This window comes from Rhinopithecus roxellana, chromosome 1 (genome assembly GCF_007565055.1).
Source record: "Rhinopithecus roxellana isolate Shanxi Qingling chromosome 1, ASM756505v1, whole genome shotgun sequence".
NCBI lineage: Eukaryota > Metazoa > Chordata > Mammalia > Primates > Cercopithecidae > Rhinopithecus > Rhinopithecus roxellana.
In genome coordinates, this window is record NC_044549.1 from 94,299,217 (window position 1) to 94,322,430 (window position 23,214).

The 23,214-nt window shown below is 35.6% G+C and overlaps 1 protein-coding gene across 2 annotated transcripts in view; it reads left to right on the forward strand.

Moving 5' to 3' along the window:
- The window catches only part of BCHE (butyrylcholinesterase), a 71,594-nt gene extending 56,032 nt beyond the window's left edge, over positions 1-15,562 (forward strand). For both annotated transcript variants that reach the window (XM_010355292.2, XM_030928055.1), the window contains exons 3-4: positions 219-385; positions 14,965-15,562. In XM_010355292.2, the coding sequence (XP_010353594.2) occupies positions 219-385; positions 14,965-15,089 (292 nt within the window). In that variant the 3' untranslated portion in view covers positions 15,090-15,562. The remainder of the gene's footprint in view (positions 1-218; positions 386-14,964) is intronic.
- The last annotated feature ends 7,652 nt before the right edge of the window (positions 15,563-23,214 follow it).

Below are 23,214 nucleotides of genomic sequence, written 5' to 3' on the forward strand. Positions count from 1 at the left end.
ACTTTAAATTTTAATTCTTACAATTTTAAATAACATAGTGGTTCTCAGTTCTAAAACCACTAAGCCCAGTTCACTTACGTTTCATATCATCAATATATATCCACATTTTTTCTGTCTTAAACTCTTTAAAGTTCTTGTGAACACTGTTAGAAAACAATATTGTTTTTAATCTAACAATGATTTCAATTTTACTATAATGTCTTTATTTTATTATTTAGGAATCCAAATGGGACTCATAATAATAGCACAAGATGGCCTGTCTTCAAAAGCACTGAACAAAAATATCTAACCTTGAATACAGAGTCATCAAGAATATTGACTAAACTACGTGCTCAGCAATGCCGATTCTGGACATCATTTTTTCCAAAAGTCTTGGAAATGACAGGTGTGTGTGTTTTAGTGTTTGGTTATTTAAAAGATGATGGTTTATGTAAAAAAGGGATGAAGTATACTCTCTAAGGCATGATGATGGAGTTACTGTATGTATCTTTGACTTTAAAATAACTTGATTTAATGAATACATTATTTTTAAGACTTTCTTCTATCAAGTTTAGATATGTTTTGAACTCTTACTATATAAGTCGTACTTTAGTAGTTAAATAAAGAAAACTAAAATATAAATTTCACCCCTTGGAAATATGAAATAGAAAAAGGAAACTAAAATAGAACCCTACTTGTTATTCAGAAAATCTTTATAGAATTAATTAATGAGCAAAGAAATAAATATATCAATCATAATGTATAGAACTAAAAAAAGTATGCAAAAATTGATAAAAACAAATTTATTGATAAATAATAGAACCTTGATTTAAAGGGAGAAAAAAACTCCAAAGTTTACATATTTAAAAACACAATAAAAAATTTCTAAATATTCTGAACTTGGAAATATTTATCTAAGAGCGCACACACACACACATTACAAAATATAATATTATATAATATTACATATTATAAACAAATAGTTATTTGGTTAACTAGTCTTCAGGAAGTGATTGATGAGAAATATGTAAGGAAATACTATCAAAATTTATTCATTTATTATCTCAATATTCATTATTAAGAAAATATTCAATCCACTTGAGTGATCAAACATGTGTCACCTTAGTTTGATCTTCTCTGACAAATATGACATATATCCAACTCACTGTCTAATTTGTAAAATGTCTGCTGTTTATAATCCATGTGGTTCCTTAAGTGTACTTTCTAAAATTAATTTTCAGCCATCAGACATATTGCCGGTCAGGTCCTTCAGAGTTTGCTATTCTGTTCATCATGATGCTCTGTAATTTTCAGGCTATATGTTAGGTATCATAATACAGTAGATGTTTTCCATTTCTTGTTTAGATAAGTTAGGGGCTAGTTTCAGCAAATATGGGCATCTCAGAGCTGTATTTGATTGTTTCTTATGCCTTTGGATTATCAGACATTACTCACCAAAATTATAATAATGTACCCCATCTGCTTGGGAAATGTTTCTGATATACCAGTGCTCTGCGTATTACCAAATGTTCTGTGACATAATATATAACTAGAGATGGGATTCTGCTTCTCTTGGCAGAGCAACAGTGCCGTCCTTGTGCCCTCCGGGTGTAAATAACGATGAGGTAACTCATTAATCTGCCAAGAGACCCAAAGAGATACTATGATTTACCGTATCACATACTACATATTCTTAATCTTTATTTAAAATATTTTTATATGAGAGGGTTATAATTTGAGATAAAATGAGTGGGTTATTTTAAGTGACTTATTTGTTATAAGCCAAGCTGAGCCGTTCTGGTTGAATCACATGTGATCTATTGCAATTTATGTGATGATACAATAAAATTTGATTGTCAGCATTTTTAAAAACTATCCTTCACAAATTTCTGTTTCCAAGTACTTACCTGTCAGAAAGCAGATTAAATAAACAAACTCCAAAGTTTTTGGCCAGCTGCCGCTATTTCCCATACAATGTTGAACAAATTCCTAGCTTGTGTAACACTGAGCTCTATGGAAATACTTATCTAGCTGTGGTCTAGGACCATGCATAAGGTTGGGTTCAGTGTGTCTTGAAAATATAATTTTGTATTATACCATTTTTTCTAATTAATTCTCCCATAATAAGGTTTTCATATTAGATATATTTTATAATTTTAAAGTAAATGCATGATAGGATTATTGTAACATGTGTTCATTAGTAATAAAAATGTTACATTTGAACAAAGTCAGTTTGAAGTTAGAAGGATTTATGTTTTATAAATAAATAGTGTGGACAGATTAAAAAGATTAAGGGCCCATGTTCTTGCCATACCTTACATTTTTCAAGTCACAAAACTTCAAATATTTTAATCTTTAATGTTTTGAGAATGGGTTATTCAGATGACCTGGGCTAAAGTTTTTGGAATTTTTTTTTAAAGCAACTCTATACGTAAAGAAAAATTTCAAAGAATTTAAGAAAGCTGGCTTTCTTAAAAGGAAAAACATTTGCGTTACTCAAGATGGAAGCCCAATAAGCTTTGTAAGTACCACCTCAGCAGTAGTTTACATTTGAGCAATAAACGTTCTCAAATAAAATGATTCTTCAGACTTGTTTAAATACACAAATTCTAACGCTTACTTTCAGAACATACTTCAGCACACGGCTATGCTGTTATTGCATGCACCTGCAAGAAATAAAATTCACAATATTTATTTCAAATGTTAAAAATTCAAATTTACATAAGAATATAACTATTCAATATTACAATCTCATACCTATTTGAAAAAAGAAAAGGAAGTAGAAAAATGACCCATTGTCAAGGCTAATAATATTTTTTCACTAAAAGTGGAAGGGTAAATTTATTTAAAGAACAAAAGTCCTTCGTTTTATCCCAATGAAGAAAAAACATTAGATCCAGTAATTCCTCCTTTGACCTTTGAGTAAATCGTGCTTGCCAACACTAAAAACCACGTGTAAATTTAAGGGCCAAAATGCCCTTTGGACTGGTTACTTTGAGAGTCATTTACTACTATTTGCTAATCAGCAAGACTGTCAGTCAAAGATGAGGGAGTGCAAAGGTGATTTTGAGAAAATAATGGTACTAGCTTATTGTCTTCATATGCCTGAATTATAAATTCCTCATTAAAAGCAAAACAAAACAAATAAACAAGTGGCTTTGAGTAACTTAGTAATCAAGTTAAATTAACTGTTTCACTTTAAATTACATGAAGTCTTCACAAAGCCTAGCCTGAGTTTATACGGTTCACTCTATGATCTTACGCTATACTCAAAATTGCAACAGAACAATTAATGATTGAGATTTATTGCATAAAGAAGTATGCATTCCGTGACAAGTTTAATAACTGATCAAAAACAGAAAAATAATAATGTGATGGAGACAGAAGAGATTTTCAGTGAACACTCAAATACATGAAGAATGCTGTGGTTGTGTCTTAATTATGATGGCAAACATAATTAAATATCAGTATAATCTCTTCTATCTTCACTTCCACTAGCAATTGTGGGTTAATTCACCTCTTCATTCTCTTCTGCTAGGGTCTGAATGTTTGTGTCCCCCTAAAATTCATATGTTGACATCCTAATCACTAAGGTGCTGGTATTAGAAGGTAAATCCTTAGGGAGGTGATGAGTTCATGGAGACAAAGCCCATTCAAAAGAGATTAATGCTCTAAAAAAGAAAAAAAAAAAAAAAAATCCTGAGAGAACTTCCCCATTCCTCCATGTGAGAACATAGCAATGAGACTGCCACCTATGAACCAGAAAGCAGGTTCTCATCAGACACCAGTCTACTGTTGCTTGATCTTAGATGGAAGTCTAATCTGCTGGAAAGGCTCCTCAACTGTGAAAAATAAATTTCTGTTGTACATAAGCTACCCAGTGTATGATGTCTTATTATGGTAGTGTGAATGGACTAAAATATTTTCTAATTCCTTAGACTTTATTAAATAGACTTGGCTCTGGTGAAAATTTACTCAGTGTCCTTTTTGGCTAGACAAAACACAACAACCACACACACAAAAAAACTTATCATTATTATTTTCACAGGAGAGAAAACAATTTTTTTTCAAATAAGACAATACATGCAAAACAAAGATCACAAAGAAGTGAACTGAAAAAGTTATGCCAATATGTTTATCAATTTACTATTTCACAAATTGCCTTCCATGACTCTTCCCTTCTCTTTACCCTGTGAGACATTAAACAAAAAACTGATTCCCATCTTTTCTATCGCCCCAAAACTCACACACAAAGCAAGTTGTCTCCGTTTTACAATCACAACAAGACTTGGTGACATTTGAAATAATTTTAAAGCAGTGAAATCACTCATATTACTGAGTTGGTTAAAAAGGATATTATTATTGATTTAAAATTGGGCATAGAAAACTGAAGAATAAAAATATAACAGATTAATAGGTCATATGTATCTAGGTGAATATATATATATGTAATGTATTCATACTTATATGTAGAGCCTCTAACCTCTTATTAGATTTATATCCTATTAATATGCTTTGAAAATTTATACTAAAACTACTAGCCTAGGTATAAAGTACTATCCTTTTTCCAAGGAATATTCAGGTCAACAATATGAGTTGCTACATTTAGTTATGCACATTGTATCATACAAATTCACATTTTCTGTGTGTGTTTACCACTCATCCATTAGGCAATTACTTTTAGAAAATAAAAACTTTATTATTTTTCATACCACATAAAAATTTATAATCTGCCAGCTTTTAACTGTTTTATGCATACTGAGCCATTTGGTCTTTTGCAGAATTTTCTTTATTTTTTTATATACTTTCAGTTCTGGGATATATGTGTAGAACATGCAGTTTTGTTACATTAGGTATACGTGTGCCATGGTGGCTTGTTGAGCCTATCAACCCGTCATCTAGGTTTTAAGCCTTGCATCCATTAGCTGTATGTCCTAATGTTCTCCCTCTCCTCACTCTCCAAGCCCGACTGGCCCCAGTGTGTATTGTTCCCCTCCCTGTGTCCATATGTTCTCATTGTTCAGCTCCCACTTATGAGTGAGAACAGGCGGTGTTTGGTTTTCTGTTCTTGTGTTAGTTGTGTTAGTTTGCTGATGATGGTGGCTTCCAGCTTCATCCATGTCCCTGCAAAGGACATTATCTCATACCTTTTTATGACTGCATAGTATTCTGTGGTATATATGTACCACATTTTCTTTATCCAGTCTATCATTGATAGGTTTTTGGGTTGGTTTCATATCTTTACTATTGTAAATAGTACTGCAATAAACATACATGTGCATGGGCTTTATTTATTTATTTGAGACAAAATTTCACTCTTGTTGCCTAGGCTGGAGTGCAATGATGCGATCTCGGCTCACTGCAACCTCCATCTCCTGGGTTCAAGTGATTTTCCTGCCTCAGCCTCCGGAGTAACTGGGATTATAGGCATATGCCACCACATTCAGCTAATTTTGTATTTTTAGTAGAGACGGAGTTTCTCTATGCTGGTCAGGCTGATCTCGAACTCCCAACCTCAGGTGATCTGCCTACCTTGGCCTCCCAAAATGCAGGGCTTATAGGCGTGAGCCACTGCACCTGGCCATACATGGGTTTATAGTTGGATAATTTATGCTTTGGGTATACACCCAGTAATGGGATTGCTGGGTCAAATGGTATTTCTGGTTCTAGATCCTTGAGGAATTGCCACACTGTCTTCCACAATGGTTGAACTAATTTACATTCCCACCAATAGTGTAAAAGCATTCCTATTTCTCCACAGCCTCACCAGTATCTACTGCTTCTTGACTTTATAATAATTGCCTTTCTGACTGGTGTGAGATGGTATCTCATTGTGGTTTTAATTTTTATTTCTCTAATGATCAGTGATGTTAAGCCTTTTTTCGTATGTTTGTTGGCAGCATAAATGTCTTCTTTTGAGAAGTGTCTGTTCATATCATTTGCCCAATTTTGATGGGGTTCTTTGCTTTTCTCTTATAAATTTGTTTAAATTCCTTGTAGATTCTGGAATATTAGACCTTTGTCAGATGGATAGATTGCAAAAATTTTCTCATTCTGTAGGTTGTCTATTCACTCTGATGATAGTTTATTTTGCTGTGCAGAAGCTCTTCAGTTTAACTATACCCACATTTTGTCAATTTTGGCTTTGGCTGCAATTGCTTTTGGAATTTTGTCATGAAGTCTTTGCCCATGCCTTTGTCCTGAATGGTACTGCTTAGGTTTTCTTCTAGAATTGTTATTATTTGAGGTTTTACCATCAAGTCTTTAATCCATCTTGAGTTAATCTTTGTATAAAGTGTAAGGAAGGGGTCCAGTTTCAGTTTTCTGCATATGGCTAACCAGTTTTCTCAGCACCATTTATTAGATAGGGAATCCTTTCCCCATTGCTTGTTTTTTCAGGTTTTCAAAGAATAAATGGTTGTAGATGTGTGGTGTTATTTCTGAGGTTTCTGTTCTGTGTCATTGGTCTATATGCCTCTTTTGGTACTAATACCATGCTGTTTTGGTTACTGTAGCCTTGTATAGTTTGAAGTCAGGTAGCATGATACCTACAGCTTTGTTCTTTTCGTTTAAGATTGTTTTGGCTATGCAGGCTCTTTTTTGGTACCATGTTAAATTTAAAGTAGATTTTTCTAATTCTGTGAAGAAATTCAATGGTGGTTTCATGGGAATAGCATTGAATCTATAAATTAATTTGGGCATTATGACCATTTTCATGATATTGATTCTTCCTATCCACGAGGATGAAATGTTTTCCCATTTGTTTGTGTACTTTTAGTTCTTTGAGTAGTGGTTTGTAGTTCTCCTTGAAGAGGTCTTTCACATCCTTTGTTAGCTGTGTTCCTACATATTTCATTCTCTTGGTAGCAATTGTGAATGGGAGTTCATTCATGATTTGGCTCTCTGCTTGTCTATTATTGGCATATAGGAATGCTTGTGATTTCTGCACATTGATTTTGTATCCTAAGATTTTGCTGAATTTGCTTACCAGCTTCAGGAGGTTTGGGGCTGAGATTATGGGGTTTTCTAAACATAGAATCATGTTGTCTACAAACAGAGACAACTTGACTTCCTTTCTTTTTATTTAAGTACCCTTTCTTTCTCTTGTCTGGTTGCCCTGGCTAGAACTTCCAATATTGTGTGAATAGGAGTGGTGAGAGAGGGCATTCTTGTCTTGTGCCGGTTTTCAAAGGGAATGTTTCCAGCTTTTGCCCATTTAATATGATATTGGCTATGAGTTTGTCATAAATAGCTCTTATTAGTTTGAGATACATTCCATCAATACCTAGTTTGTTGAGACATTTTAACATGAGGGGATGTTGAATTTTATGAAAGGCCATTTCCCTTGCAGAATTATCTTTTTTTTTTTTTTTCTAGTTTCACATATGTCTACTTTTTTTTTTTTTTTTATTATACTTTAAGTTCTAGGGTACATGTGCATAACGTGCAGGTTTGTTACATATGTATATTTGTGCCATGTTGGTGTGCTGCACCCATCAACTCGTCAGCACCCATCAATTCATCATTTATATCATGTATAACTCCCCAATGCAATCCCTCCCCCCTCCCCCCTCCCCATGATAGGCCCCAGTGTGTGATGTTCCCCTTCCGGAGTCCAAGTGATCTCATTGTTCAGTTCCCACCTATGAGTGAGAACATGCGGTGTTTGGTTTTCTCTTCTTGTGATAGTTTGCTAAGAATGATGGTTTCCAGCTGCATCCATGTCCCTACAAAGGACGCAAACTCATCCTTTTTTATGCCTGCATAGTATTCCATGGTGTATATGTGCCACATTTTCTTAATCCAGTCTGTCACAGATGGACATTTGGGTTGATTCCAAGTCTTTGCTATTGTGAATAGTGCCGCAATAAACATACGTGTGCATGTGTGTTTGTAGTAGAATAATTTATAATCCTTTGGGTATATACCCAGTAGTGGGATGGCTATGTCATATGGTACATCTAGTTCTAGATCCTTGAGGAATTGCCATACTGTTTTCCATAATGGTTGAACTAGTTTACAATCCCACCAACAGTGTAAAAGTGTTCCTGTTTCTCCACATCCTCTCCAACACCTGTTGTTTCCTGTTTTTTTAATGATTGCCATTCTAACTGCTGTGAGATGGTATCTCATTGTGGTTTTGATTTGCATTTCTCTGATGGCCAGTGATGATGAGCATTTTTTCATGTGTCTGTTGGCTGTATAAATGTCTTCTTTTGAGAAATGTCTGTTCATATCCTTTCCCCACTTTTTGATGGGGTTGTTTGTTTTTTTCTTGTATATTTGTTTGAGTTCTTTGTAGATTCTGGATATTAGCCCTTTGTCAGATGAGTAGGTTGCAAAAATTTTCTCCCATTCTGTAGGTTGCCTGTTCACTCTGATGGTAGTTTCTTTTGCTGTGCAGAAGCTCTTTAGTTTAATTAGATCCCATTTGTCAATTTTGGCTTTTGCTGCCGTTGCTTTTGGTGTTTTAGACATGAAGTCCTTGCCCATGCCTATGTCCTGAATGGTATTACCTAGATTTTCTTCTAGGATTTTTATGGTATTAGGTCTAATATTTAAGTCTCTAATCCATCGTGAATTAATCTTCGTATAAGGAGTAAGGAAAGGATCCAGTTTCAGCTTTCTACTTATGGCTAGCCAATTTTCCCAGCACCATTTATTAAATAGGGATTCCTTTCCCCATTTCTTGTTTCTCTCAGGTTTGTCAAAGATCAGATGGCTGTAGATGTGTGGTATTATTTCTGAGGACTCTGTTCTGTTCCATTGGTCTATAGCTCTGTTTTGGTACCAGTACCATGCTGTTTTGGTTACTGTAGCCTTGTAGTATAGTTTGAAGTCAGGTAGTGTGACGCCTCCAGCTTTGTCCTTTTGGCTTAGGATTGCCTTGGCAATGCGGGCTCTTTTTTAGTTCCATATGAACTTTAAAGCAGTTTTTTCCAATTCTGTGAAGAAACTCATTGGTAGCTTGATGGGGATGGCATTGAATCTATAAGTAACCTTGGGCAGTATGGCCATTTTCACGATATTGATTCTTCCTATCCATGAGCATGGTATGTTCTTCCATTTGTTTGTGTCCTCTTTGATTTCACTGAGCAGTGGTTTGTAGTTCTCCTTGAAGAGGTCCTTTACATCCCTTGTAAGTTGGATTCCTAGGTATTTTATTCTCTTTGAAGCAATTGTGAATGGAAGTTCATTCCTGACTTGGCTCTCTGCTTGTCTGTTACTGGTGTATAAGAATGCTTGTGATTTTTGCACATTAATTTTGTATCCTGAGACTTTGCTCAGGAGATTTTGGGCTGAGACGATGGGGTTTTCTAAATATACAGTCATGTTATCTGCAAACAGCCCTTGCAGAATTTTCAAAGTTTCTTTTCCTAGAGAGTGGAAAATGTACTCACATCCATAGTACGAGATTAATATGTTGTCAAAATTACAATGAGTATGAGTAATGCTGGTATAATCCCCTCTCCAAAATACCACTTAACGTTTTTGTTAAAGTCAACATAAGTATTTTGCAGGTTGGGAGGGCAACTGGTTTGCAAAATGTGTATTAATGAAAACTAATGTGAAACGTTCCTAATAGCAATTACCCATGAAAATATAAAAAATGGAAAGAGAAAAAAAAATTCTAAATAGACATCTGTGGTGGTTTTAAATGGGTTATGTTTCCTAGGTGGTTGACAGTTAACTAGTTTCCGAATGTTTTTCAGGACATCTTATCAGATGTATAAGAAAATACCTATTATAAATATAATTTATCTTTTAAAAAATCTTTTTTGTCAACTAATTTGGTAATATTTACAGAGCCTATACACTGTTGCTGTGAGCCAGGAACTGCACTAGCAGCTAGAGCTGCACAGATGAAAATGACAGGGTCTGCTTACTCACAGTGAAGTGGAGTCAGGGCCCAGGACCATGAAAAGCTTTTAAGAAGAGAAGATACCTGCACTGAATCTCAATGTGAAGGCAAAGTGGATAAGCAGGAACCAGAGATGAAGTGTCTTGTGTATCATGCTAAGGAATTTAAATGATATCCTAAGTAAAGCTATTTAGTAATTTTAAATGGGAAACTGATATGTTCTGGTTATTGATTCATAAATGTATAAGCTTTTACTATATTCACGAGTTTTATTTTTTACTTTTGTCTTCTTAGAGTATGTAAGACTATTATATGGCATCAACATGATATTTCATTTCTGAGGTAGGGTTGTTCTTCCAAATAGCTTCTTTTGTTTGCTGGTTCATTCGCATCAGGAATATATTCACTTCTCTTATATTTATTTTATTTATGCTTTAAAAATTAATCTAAAATTGCTTTTTCTTGTTTTAGTGTAAAAATATTTACTAGTAAATTTGCCTCTGAATGCAAAATTGGAAATATCATCTATGTTTGCATAAACAGTTGACTCTGGAAAACACCCCGGGGGTTAGGGGCACCAACCCTTGCACAGTTGAAAATATGCCTGTAACTCTCGAATCTCCAAAAAATTTAACTACTGATTAAGTTGACTAATTAAGCCTACTTGACTGGACCTTACCAATAACATAAACATTTGATTACCATATATTATGAATAATATTTGTATTATATACTATATTATTATAATAAAGTAAGTTGTTGTAAAGAAAATGAAAATCATAAGATAGAGAAATTGAGTGAAAGTTGATTATCCTAAAGGTTTTCATACTTGTCATCTTCACATTGAGTAGGCTGAGGAGGAGGCGGAGGAGGAGGGGAAAAGGAGCTGTTGGTCTTGCTGTCTCTGGAATGACAGAGGTGGAAGAAAATCCACATATAAGTGGATTTGTGCAGTTCAGACTCCTGTTGTTCAAGGTCAACTGTGTGTATATTTTTTACTTTTTCTTTTGAACATTTGTACTTGCAAATTTGCTTTGCCCTTGCACACAGAGATTTGCTTTGGAGAAACTTGTTTTTTAATATCTCTATACATATGTGTAAGTTATAAACATTCACAAACTGTCTTAAGTATTAGATAATCTTTTTAACTGGTATGTCTATTTGATCTTTTGACATCTTGACATGAAATTTATTTTATAAAAAATAAATTATACAGTTTCCTATTTTACATATTTATATATTAAGTGCAAATTTAGTAAGTTCTATTGGGGGTGATAATTAATGTAACAACACATTATTTTTAACACATTGTTTTTCTTTGGCAAAAGTAAACTATCTATCTCTAAGGTTACATATGTTTTAAATCAACTATATTTTTACTACATAGTTATATGAATAAGGTCCTCAATGTCCTTATTTATTTCTGCTTTATTTTTATTTAAGAAATAATAAAGATGCATGAAATTCTACAATCATGAAGATATTTCTCTGAAAAATAGTTATGAGAATTGTAAGCTTTATTAATATTGAAGATTTAAAATCCTATTAATGTATACTTATTTACTCATTTGTTTTTTGGCCTTGATTGTTACCATGCCTGCTATACATGTTGCCAACTCTGATTTGTTTCTTTTATTTACATTTCTGCTATATATTTGCCCTTGTTCTTTTATTTTCACTCCTCTATATTACTGTATTTTACATGTATTATTTAAATGCCATCAGCTGAGGTCAATGCATAAATACTATGTGACCTATTGTTGATATTATGAATTAAGACACTTTTTATACATATTATTATATAGTATGATCATTAGAGTATGCATAAAAAGGACTTTATATTTACTCTCTACATAAGAATCTGGAAAGGTCAATCAATTGATTCATCATTTTTCTTGATAAAATATAATTAAAACCGTAATATATTATGGTAATCTTTCCATTTTGTTCACAGTGTCCAAAACACAAAATGTTACCACTATAAAGAAAAGAAAATAATAAAAAATCTCTTTCTACAAGTTAGGGTTCTTTATTTCTAAAATTAATTTTTATCTTCTTTAAAGAAAACGTCACATCAATATTTGACCTGTGAATTTAGTATCAAGCCTCCACTTTCTTTTTCGCTCTACACATTTATTTTTCTTCTCTCTTTCAGAATTTGATTATTTGTCCTTTTCTTATAAAAAATATTTATACTTAGAGAATGACAAAGTTGCTATTATCATTACATTTATGGACTTTCAGACACCATGAGGCATGAAAAGAAACATCGGTGGCAGCATTATTCTTCCTTTATATCTCTGAATTCATACAAAATATATATTGATTCCTTCACAATAAGTACGTTGAGTTAGAAGGCTGCATTTTGGTTGAGGTTACAATTCTAAGAAACTTGTATTGTTTGAGCATTATGACCATTCTACAATATAATTATGTTTTAATCAATTGTAAAGCAAATACATTGTCTACCATAAAGGTCTTTATTCCCTCAAATTTTAAATAAGTTAAAATTTGCTAATCAAGTTTAATCTCTGTTTATAATGTGCCAGCCCTCACTTTTTTATTATGATGTTCCAAACATTTAAGTTAGATGGTTTTTAATCATGAATATTGCTGATGTTGATAATAATATGAAAATTGAGTTGTGACTAGATTTTGTCTTGTTAGTAACAAACAAGCCAATATGAAATAAGAAGAGAAAAGAAAGAGAGGAGGACTAAGAAAAGAAGAAGATGAAAGAGGAAAACTTTTAATTTTGAATTTGATTTATTTCAAACTCAAAATTTTACTGACTTATTATGGCATATTCGCTTTCTCCGGATTTTGTTAGAAAATAATTAAACGTTTCATATTTTATTGTCTTATTCAGTGCGCCCCCTATTTCTAAAGCAGAATAGTATTTAGATTTATAGAGCATTTGTGCACTTAAAATCATTTAAATTGTATAGACATTTGATTATGGCACATAGGAAATAAATGTAAATTTATATAAATCAGTGAATTTGGTATTATTCCATGAACAAGAAAAGAAAATCAGATCTAGGACGCTTTCTATAAGGATTAAAATTCATGGTCTAAATTTTAAATTACCAAAAATGTATTTATCAAGAAAAGTTTTTTCTGGACTTTAGAGTTTTTATTTTATATAATAACATTGAAAACAGCATTTATTTATTTTTTAAAAGGCCATAAAAGTGGATGATTTGGTATGATATATAACATCTTTCTTCCACATGTAATCTTTTTTGACCCTTTATAGAAGTTCTATTATTCACACACAAAAAAATAGTGATTATAGTGATTAACCTTTTTAAAAGCCATTTTACATGAAAGTGAAACATTTTATGTAAACTTTCAAATATTTTTCCAATATCCAAGCATTATGAACATTTCAAACCTAAATATATCCTACATTACAAGGGATATTGTAATGTCTGTACAAATATTTAAGTATTTTTATTTTTGTACTAGCTTAAAATGAGTCACTACATTTTCTCCTCCAAAGTAATATCTTACAAAGTTTAATTAATTTCAAAGATTTCTAACTGAAAAGTATGTATTAGAAGAGTTGCCCATCCCTACTTTCAGTATACATGAAATTACTTAAAATTTTTTGGTAGCTTAGCATTCTAAAAGTTTAAAAAGTAAGAAAACCACAGTTATATATAATGCTTATTATGCCTTTATATCAGGAACAGAAATATGTGTCTTAAAACATGGTAATTTAATAGTTTTTACTGTTCATAATCTGTATTTTTTAGCAATACACTTCCAAATAAATCAGAATTTCAAAGTTCTTGCAGTATATAGACCATTTGTGGTTCACTGCCTCACACTATTCCTGCCTACACACTCCTTTCTCCTAACACATGCATATAGTTTGCAAACTACTTTTGAAAACATAAATTATCTTAATCATCTTTCTATTTTACAACGCAATTAATAAACTGCTTTCACAGTAAGTGGCTGAAACAATGACTAAACATTGTTTCCTATTAAAATGTATTGACCAGGGACGGTGACTCATGACCGTATTCCCAGCACTTTGGGAGGCCAAGGCGGGCGGATCACCTGGGGTCAGGAGGTCGAGACCAGCCTGGCCAACCAACATGGAGAAATCCCATCTCTACCAAAAATATAAAAATTAGCCAAGCATGGTGGTGACGCGTCTGTAATCCAGCTACTCGGGAGTCTGAGGCGGGAGAATCTCTTGAACCCAGGAGGCAGAGGTTGCAGTGAGCTGAGATGGCGCCATTGCACTCCAGTCTGGGTGGCAAGAGTGAAACTCTGTCTCAAAAAATAATAATAAAATAATCTATTATAATAAGGGTAAAATCTATGTGGAATGACAATTACAAAGTTATCCTTATGCATTAATAAATACAGTATGCCCTTTGTATTTATGGATTACACATCCATGGATGTACCTAACCATGAGTCAAAAACATTTGATAAATAAATGCATCTATACTAAACATATGCAGACCTTTTTTTCTTGTGATTATTCCCTAAACAATATGATATAATAAACATTTATATAGCACTTTCATTATATTAGGTATAAATTATCTAGGGATGTGCATAGCTTATATGAAAATGTTATGCCATTTTACATAAGGGACTTGAGTATCTGAGGATTTTGGTATCCCTGAGAGGTCCTAGAACCAACTCCCCACAAATACGAAGGATGACTGTATTCATATATAATTTTCATCAGAAATAATTATGTTTTATAACTATATATGTAAATTAGACCATTCAATGAAATTTATGTTATTTTAAAACGGGTCAAGAGAAGAGCACAATATCTACATATCTTCTTGAAAACTAAAGAAAATATACATAATGTAATTATGCATAATACAATATATAAACTCATTTTCTATTTTATGTGTTACATTTTATATAAATTATATATATTATTTGCATTGTCACATAATCTGTAAACATTTTATTAAAATCTCTTTTCAGGCAGAGAGCTAATAATAATAAAGAATAAATGAAAAAAGAAAATAATGCTGTACAGTGTAGTTAGAGAAAATGGCTTTTGTATTCTAAATTGTTTTTCAATTAATGAAACAGATTAAAATTTAGATTAATACAACTTATTCTATGTTTTATAGGAAATATTGATGAAGCAGAATGGGAGTGGAAAGCAGGATTCCATCGCTGGAGCAATTACATGATGGACTGGAAAAATCAATTTAACGATTACACTAGCAAGAAAGAAAGTTGTGTGGGTCTCTAATTAATAGATTCACCCTTTATAGAACATTTATTTTCCTTTAGATCAAGGCAAAAATATCAGGAGCTTTCTTACACACCTACTAAGAAAGCTATTGTAGCTGAAACAAAAATGCCGGAAGGATAATATCAATTCCTCACATCTTTAACTTAGTATTTTACCTAGCATTTCAAAACCCAAATGGCTAGAACATGTTTAATTAAATTTCACAATATACAGTTCTACAATTAATTATATGCATATTAATACAATGTCCTGCTTCAATTTATTTCTTAATAAATTTAAGTTTTTCCACCCAAAATTATCAGTGGTCTGCTTTTAGTCACATATATTTTCATTACCACTTGTAAAAAGGTATCTTTTTTAAATGAATTAAATTTTGAAACACTGTACACTATAGTTTACAATATTATGTTTCCTAATTAAAATATGAATTTAATGTCAATATGAGATATTAAAATAAGCACAGAAAATCATTGGTCTCTTTGTTTTTTATGTAAAGGCAAGAAAGAATCTTAAAATGAGAGAGTCACTTTAAAACACTTTATAATAGAAACAGAATGCTGCTACCAAGAAACAAAATGTAAAATAATGTAATTATTTACGTAATGTCTTCAAATTACATTCTTCATTCGATTCTTGCTCTCCCTCACCTCCTCTTTTCTCAAGTATCCACAAACATGTATATATGTGAATTACCTTTCCTGTAATTCAAAAATTTTACAAACCTGGATGCGTAGAAGTCTAAAGTTAGGTTGTGTACCATCTGGGACAGGGGAACCCTTGCCTGGACCCAGAAATATTAACATATTAGTAGGAAAATTGTTCAATTCCAGAAGAGAAATGGTTGTACTTTCTGTAGACAAGCTATCTTATTTTTGCAATTAAAAAAATTACAGAGCTGCATTTATTAGCATGCTTGGCAAGGGAATATATGCCATTGAATAAATTCACTGAGTAGTTTACTAAAGGAGAGAAGTCAAGATATTTTAAATTGCAGAACAAAGGAGTGTATATTATTTATGCTAATTAAGCATTGAAAATTTGCACTCAGTATAGGACAAATTGAATTTATAGGTCTGTATACTGACGGTTAAAGCATGCCCTATCGTTTCTTTCTCTTTTTTTTGAGACAGAGTCTCCCTCTGTCACCCAGGCTGGAGTGCAATGGCACAATCTCAACTCACTGCAACTTCCGCCTCTCAGATTCAAGCAATCCTCCTGCTCCTGCCTCAGCCTCCCGAATAGCTGGGATTACAGGTGTGCGCTACCACACACGGCTAATTTTTGTATTTTTAGTAGATACAGGGTTTCACCATGTTGGCCATGCTGGTCTCGAACTCCTGACCTCGAGTTATCTGCCTGCCTTGGCCTCACAAAGTGCTGGGATTACAGGAGTGAGCCACTGTGCCTGGCCACATGCCCCATTGTTTATTGGTCAAAAAGTGTCTCTAGTTAGATTTAGTATGTGTCTGTCATCAGCACTCACTCAAAGTTCATGGTACCCTAGATACAATTATAATAAGAGCCATGCCAGTTTTTATATTACTTATGAGGTTACTGTAAATAAAGATATTTGTTTTATAGCTTCTCCCTCATTCTGAGAAAAAAAACAACCACATACAGGATAGATGGGTTATTAGATTCTCAGTTCTACACCACCATCTTTGTTTCAGGTGTCATTCTTTCCAGATTCTACTGTTTCTCTCAATCACTTGAGTCTCCTTTTGATGTAAAGTACTCTGATATATAAAACAACAGGAAGACACCTGTTCAACACCATTAAAGACCCTTTAAAAACATACTTGTTAAGATTAATCATTAGGAAAAGAACAGATGTTCATAGAACATATGTAAAACTGCTAGATATTGAGAGGTGACAACGTGCTAGCAGCCCTGGCTCTCGGCGCCTTCTCGGCCTCCGCTTCCACTCTGGCAGCGCTTGAGCAGCCCTTCAGCCTGCCCCAGCACTGTGGGAGCCCCTCTCCGGGCTGGCCGAGGTGGGAGCCTCCTCCGTCTGCTTGCAAGGAGGTGTGGAGGGAGAGGCCCGGGCGGGAACAAGGGCTGCGCGCAGGCTCATGGGCCAGCGCGAGTTTTGGTGGGCACGGGCATGGGCTCAGCAGCCCCGCATACGGAGCGGCTGGCTGGCATCGCTGGCCCAGGGCAGTGAGGGGCCTAACACCCGGGTCAGCAGTTGCAGAGGGTGCCAGCGGGCTGGCACTGTGTTCGAGTTCTCACCAGGCCTCAGTTGCCTCCCTGCGGGGCAGGGCTCAGGACCCGCAGCCCATGATGTCCGAGCCTGCTCCTGCAGTTGGCTACCGAGCAGCCCGCGCCTCCCCAAGGGGTGCCACCCCCTGCTCCATGGCGCCCAGTCCCATCAACGGCCCAAGGGCTGAGGAGTGCAGGCGTGGCTGGGGGTGGCCGGCGATCCGCCTGCAGTTCTGGTGCAGAATCCACTAGGTGAAACCAGCTGGGCTCCTGAGTCTAGTGGGGACTTGGAGAACTTTTATGTCTAGCTAAGGGATCCTAAACACACCAATCATCACTCTGTGCCTAGCTCAGGGTTTGTAAATACACCAATCAGTACTCTGTATCTAGCTAACCTAGTGGAGACTTGGAGAACTTTTCCTTCTAGCACTCTATGTCTAGCTCAAAGATTCTAAACGTACCAATCAGCACTCTGTGTCTATCTCAGGATTTGTAAATACACCAATCAGTAAGTACTCTGTATCTAGCTAACCTAGTGGGGACTTGGAGAACTTTTCTGTCTAGCACTCTGTGTCCAGCTCAAAGATTATAAACACATCAATCAGCACTCTGTCAAAACGAACCAATCAGCTCTCTGTAAAATAGACCAATCAGCTCTCTGTAAAATGGACCAATCAGCAGGATGTGGGAGGGGTCAGATAAGGGAATAAAAGCAGACTGCCTGAGACAGCCAGCGGACACCGCTCAGATTTTCTTGTATGTAGGTGGAAGCTATGTTTTCTTGCTCTTTGCAAGAAATCTTGGTACTGCTCACTTTTCAGGTTCATGCTGTCTTTAAGAACTGTAACACTCGCCACCAAGGTTTACAGTTTCACTGCTGTCGGCGAGACCATGAAGCCACCAGAAGGAAGAAGTTCCAGACGCATCTGAACGTCTGAAGGAAAAAACTCCCAGACACACAATCTTTAAGAACTGTAACTGTCACCAGGAGGGTGTGTGGCTTCATTCTTTAAGTTAGTAAGACCAAGAACCCACCAATTCTGGACACAGTATGACAAGTCCTAGTCATATGGAAAGATCTCATGAACTACTTTGTCCCATTTTGCATAAACAATTGCTGTGCTCTTGAATTACGTCTAGAAATTCCTTGACTTATTATAAAGCGTTTGGTCAAATGCAACAAGAAGTGTCAGCCAGCACATAAACCTTTCCATGTTTGTTCTATAAAAAGCTAACGTGAAGCTACTCTTCCCAGCGCTGTTCCAGAAATCTAGGTTAAGGTTATAACAACAGCAACAAACCCACAAAAAAGTTGCATATCAGGGTCTATGTGAGTTTCTTTACTGAGATCACCACTTAAAGGTCAGTTTAGAGGGAGGATTTTAACTCAGGGACTCCCAAGTGATGGTAGAAACTTGGAAGTCAGTATTTGTGACTTCTCCTTGGAAATGTGTACTTCATGGGCACATAGATGACAAAAAGTTTGCTGAATTTAGACATTAACAGTGTATAAGTATTAAAACACCAAATGGAATAAAACCCTACGTACAGGACGGACTGTGGTGAGATGCTATCTTAGCATAAATACACAAAGCCACGGGCATTTGTATTCGATACGAAGCCACAGGGGGTATTACCTGATTTTGGCAAACTTTTTAGGTATGTTTCTTCAAAGTGTGAGAAAATTAGCTCTAAGTTTAGAAAAGAATAAGTGTAGTAAATCCAACCAGTATCAGGGCATTTAGCCCAATCAGTATTTTAAGTACTGGAAAGTAATTGTCCTTTATCATTTGGTATTTAGGTAGTATTATAAAATTAACAGAAGTCACATTCCTTAAAAAAATTACAGCTGGTTGTGTTTTTCCAGAAATTGGCTGCTGAATATTATTGGCATGAAGAGTATACTAGTCCATTCTTGCACTACTATAAAGAAATATGTGAGAATGGGTAATTTATAAAGAAAAGAGGTTTATTTGGCTCACAGTTCCACAAGTTGTACAGGAAGTATGATGGCTTCTGGAAGGGATGGAGAAAATTTTCAATCATGGTTGAAAGTGAAGGGGAAGCAGGCACATCTTACATGGGTAGAGCGGGAGGAAGAGAGAACAAAGGGCAAGTTTTACACATATTTAAATAACCAGCTTTTGTGTGAACTCACTCACTGTATAGTATCAAGGGGGATGTCACTAAATCAGTTACAGGAACTCCACTCCCATGATCCAGTTACGTCCCACCAGGCCTCACTTCCAACACTGAGGATTACAATTTCACATGAGATTTCATATTTCAATATTGGATCCAAACAATATTGAAGAGAATAATTTTTAAAGTTAAGGTAATAAATTTCTTGCCCATCCAAAACTAAATCTCATAGATAAATTTTAACATGATTTTAGTTATGGCATTTATGAATAATATTCTAATAAATAGAACTTTCCTGACATTGCTGAAGAAGGGTGAAAAACTCAGTACAATTTCTTGTTGTAGCTGTAGTCTTACTAAATTCAATATTCTCTGTAATGTAAACAGTTTGTGTTAAAATGAGACAATCAAGAAAAAAATTAGATTTTTTTTGACTAAATATACTTAATGTAAATGTAAATCAGAAGCACTATTTATGAACACCATCTTGGTGATACCTTCAGACTGAAAAAGAATAAAACTGGGACACCAGTTTTATAAATGTATACATGCATATGTACATGTATACTTACATAATTTATACATACAGGAGACTGTTAATGTCCAACACACGATTACAGGGATGAAAATTGCATTTTATTTTTAAGGAGCCATTCAATAAATGTCTCCAAAAGAAGGAAAAAAGAAGGACATTTTGAATCCTAGAAAAGGACAGTCTGTGGTGATCACATGAAGGTCATCTAATTAAACATTAAGAAGTAATACAAAATGATACAAATTATTTTATATACATATATAATTTTAAAATTAAAATACATAATGTATAGAATATAACATATATTAGGGCCAGTTGTCATTTTTGATTTGTCATTTTCAACTGCAGCTGTAACTGGAAAACATTTCTATTTACAAATTGAATTAAATATTATATTACATTGTCAGTAATTGAGTAAAAAATATTATCAACAAAAATAGCAAGGCATTACTGTTTTATTGGAGGAAAAAATAATAAAAATATCTATATAGCCACACTGAAATTTAATCATATATCCAAAGTAAATAATATCTATAATTCAGAATTTTTTGAAAAGTGAGAGAATGAGGGAGAAATTTTCCTCTACAGTTAGCCATTAACCCCCAGATTCAATGAAGTTAACTTACCTTGACCTGTTTTTCACCTGGTTAAAAATCAATCCATTAGAGTTTGCAATAGAAAGAGGAGGCAGAGCAAGATGGCAGAACAGGAGCTACTACAGGATCGTCCCCCACCCCCACAAAGACACCAATTTAACAACCATCTACACAACAAAAGCATTTCCATGAGAATCAAAACTCAGGTGAGTTCTCACAGTACCTGGCTGTAGTTTTGTATAACTAAAGATGACTCTGAAGAGGTAGAAAAAACAGTCTTGAATAGAGACACCACCCCTCCCAAACTCCTCAGCAGCCCTGACATGGTGTGGGGAACATTTCTGTGCACTGGGGGAGGGAGGGTGTAGCAATTGTGAGGCATTGAACTCAGTGCTGTTCTGTTATAGCAGAAAGGAAAAGCAGTTAAAACACATCTGATGCCTGTCTACAGAGAGAGCAAACAAGCCCTAGCCAGAGGGGACTTGCTAATTCCAGTAGTTGGAACTTGAGTTCCTGCAAGCCTCACCATCACAGGCTAAAGAGCTCTCATGCTTCAAATAAACCTGAAAGGCAGTTTAAGCCACAAGAACTGCAACTCCTAGGAAAGTCCTAGTACTGAACTGGGTCAAGAGACAATGAACTTGCTTGCCGGGGGTGGGATGCGGGGCTGGGGAGAGGCAGCTAAAGGAGAGCTAGCCTCACCTCTCCCCTAACCTCAGGTTGCACAGTTTATAACTCCAAAAGATACCCCTTCCTTCTGTTAAGGAGAGGAGAGGCAAGAATAGGGAGGACTTTGGCTTGCAATTTGAATACCAGCTCAGTCACAATAGGATAGGGCATAGGTCAGAGTCATGAGGCTGCCTTTCCATGACCAATGGTCTAGACAACAGTTCCAGGCACACCCTGGGCCAGAAGGGAGCCTGCACCTTGAACGGAAAGACCAAGTCCTGGCAGTATACATCTCTTGATAACTGAAAAGTCCTCGAGTACTGAATAACCAGCAGCAATACTCAGGTACTATGTCGAGGGCCTTGGGTGAGACTCTGAGACTTACTGGCTTCAAATGAGACTCAGCACATTCCCAGTTGTGGTGGCTATGGAGAGAGCCTACTTATGTTTGAGAAAAGCACAGGAAAAAGTAAAGGATATTTTTGTCTTGCTCATTAGGTAACAGTTCAGCCAAGGGGAATAAAGCACCAGGAAAGCTCTTGGAGTACCTGATTTTAAGCCTTGGCTCTCAGATGGTGATGCTGGACCTGGCCTCAGCTAGAGCGGAGCCTACTGCCCTAAACAGTGAGTGCTAGATGAGGCGGAACTCAGCACAAGCTGACTGAAGAACCCTTGGGCATTAAAGGAACATCAGCAATAGTCTGGCAATACTCTCTGTAGTCCTGTGGTGGCAGTGGCCACAAGTTCAGGCTCCCTTACCTCGTAAACTGAAGGAAGAAGTGAAAATAAACTCTATCTTATGATTTGAGTGCAAACTCATTCACAATACAATAGAACAAGTGGTCAAATTCTAAGGTTTTTGACTCTAGTCCTTGTCTCCTGTACAACACCTCTGGACTCGCCCAGGGCCTGGGAAAGCTTGCCACTCTAAAAGGAAAAACACAGGCCTGAATAGTTCTTGTGGAGGTCCAGGACCTTGAATGAACATAGGGAGTTGCCAGGGAGTGATTACAACAGGCCTTGGGTAAGATCCAGTACTGTGCTGGATTCAGGTTTGACCCAGTGCAGTCACAGTGGTGGTAGCCACAGGGGTGTGTCACTCCACCCCTAGCATCAGGGGGCTCAGAACAGAGAGGAAAAACTGTTTGGGAGAAAGTAAGGAAAGAGAACATGAGGCTCTTCCTGGTAATCCAGATAATCCTCCGGATCTTGTCCAAGACTATTAATGTGGTATGCTGTGAGTCTATAAGAACCACAATGTTACTGAGCTTGGGGTGCACCCTAAAGCAGATACAGCTTAGATCACAACACCTAAGTCATTTCAAATATCTGGAAAGCCTTCTCGTGACAAACAGTTACAAATAAGCTCAGACTGCAAAGATTATAATAAATATGCAAGTCTTCAATACAGAGACACAACTGAACATTTCAAGTATCAAAATAATCCAGGACCACATGATATCACCAAATGAATTAAATGAGGCAGCAGGAACTAATCCCAAAGAAACAGAGATATGTGACGTTTCAGACAGAGAATTCAAAATAGCTTTGTTGAAGAAACTCAAAGAAATTCAAGATAATACAGAGAAGGAACTCAGAATTCTATCAGATACATTGAACAAGGAGATTGAAATGATTAAAAAGAACTAAGGAGAAATTCTGAAGCTAAAAAATGTAGGTGGCATATTGAAAATGCATCAGAGTTGGCTGGTCACAGTGGCTCATGCCTGTAATCCCAACACTTTGGAAGGCCAAGGAGGGTGGATCATGAGTTCAGGAGTTCAAGACCAGCCTGGCCAAGATAGTGAAACCTCATCTGTACTAAAAATACAAAAATCACCCAAGTGCAGTGGCAGGCACATCTAATCCCAGCTACTGAGGAGGCTGAGGCAGGAGAATCGTTTGAACCTGGGGAGGTTGCAGTGAGCCGAGATAGTGTCACTGGTCACTGCACTCCAGCCTGGGCTACAGAGTGAGA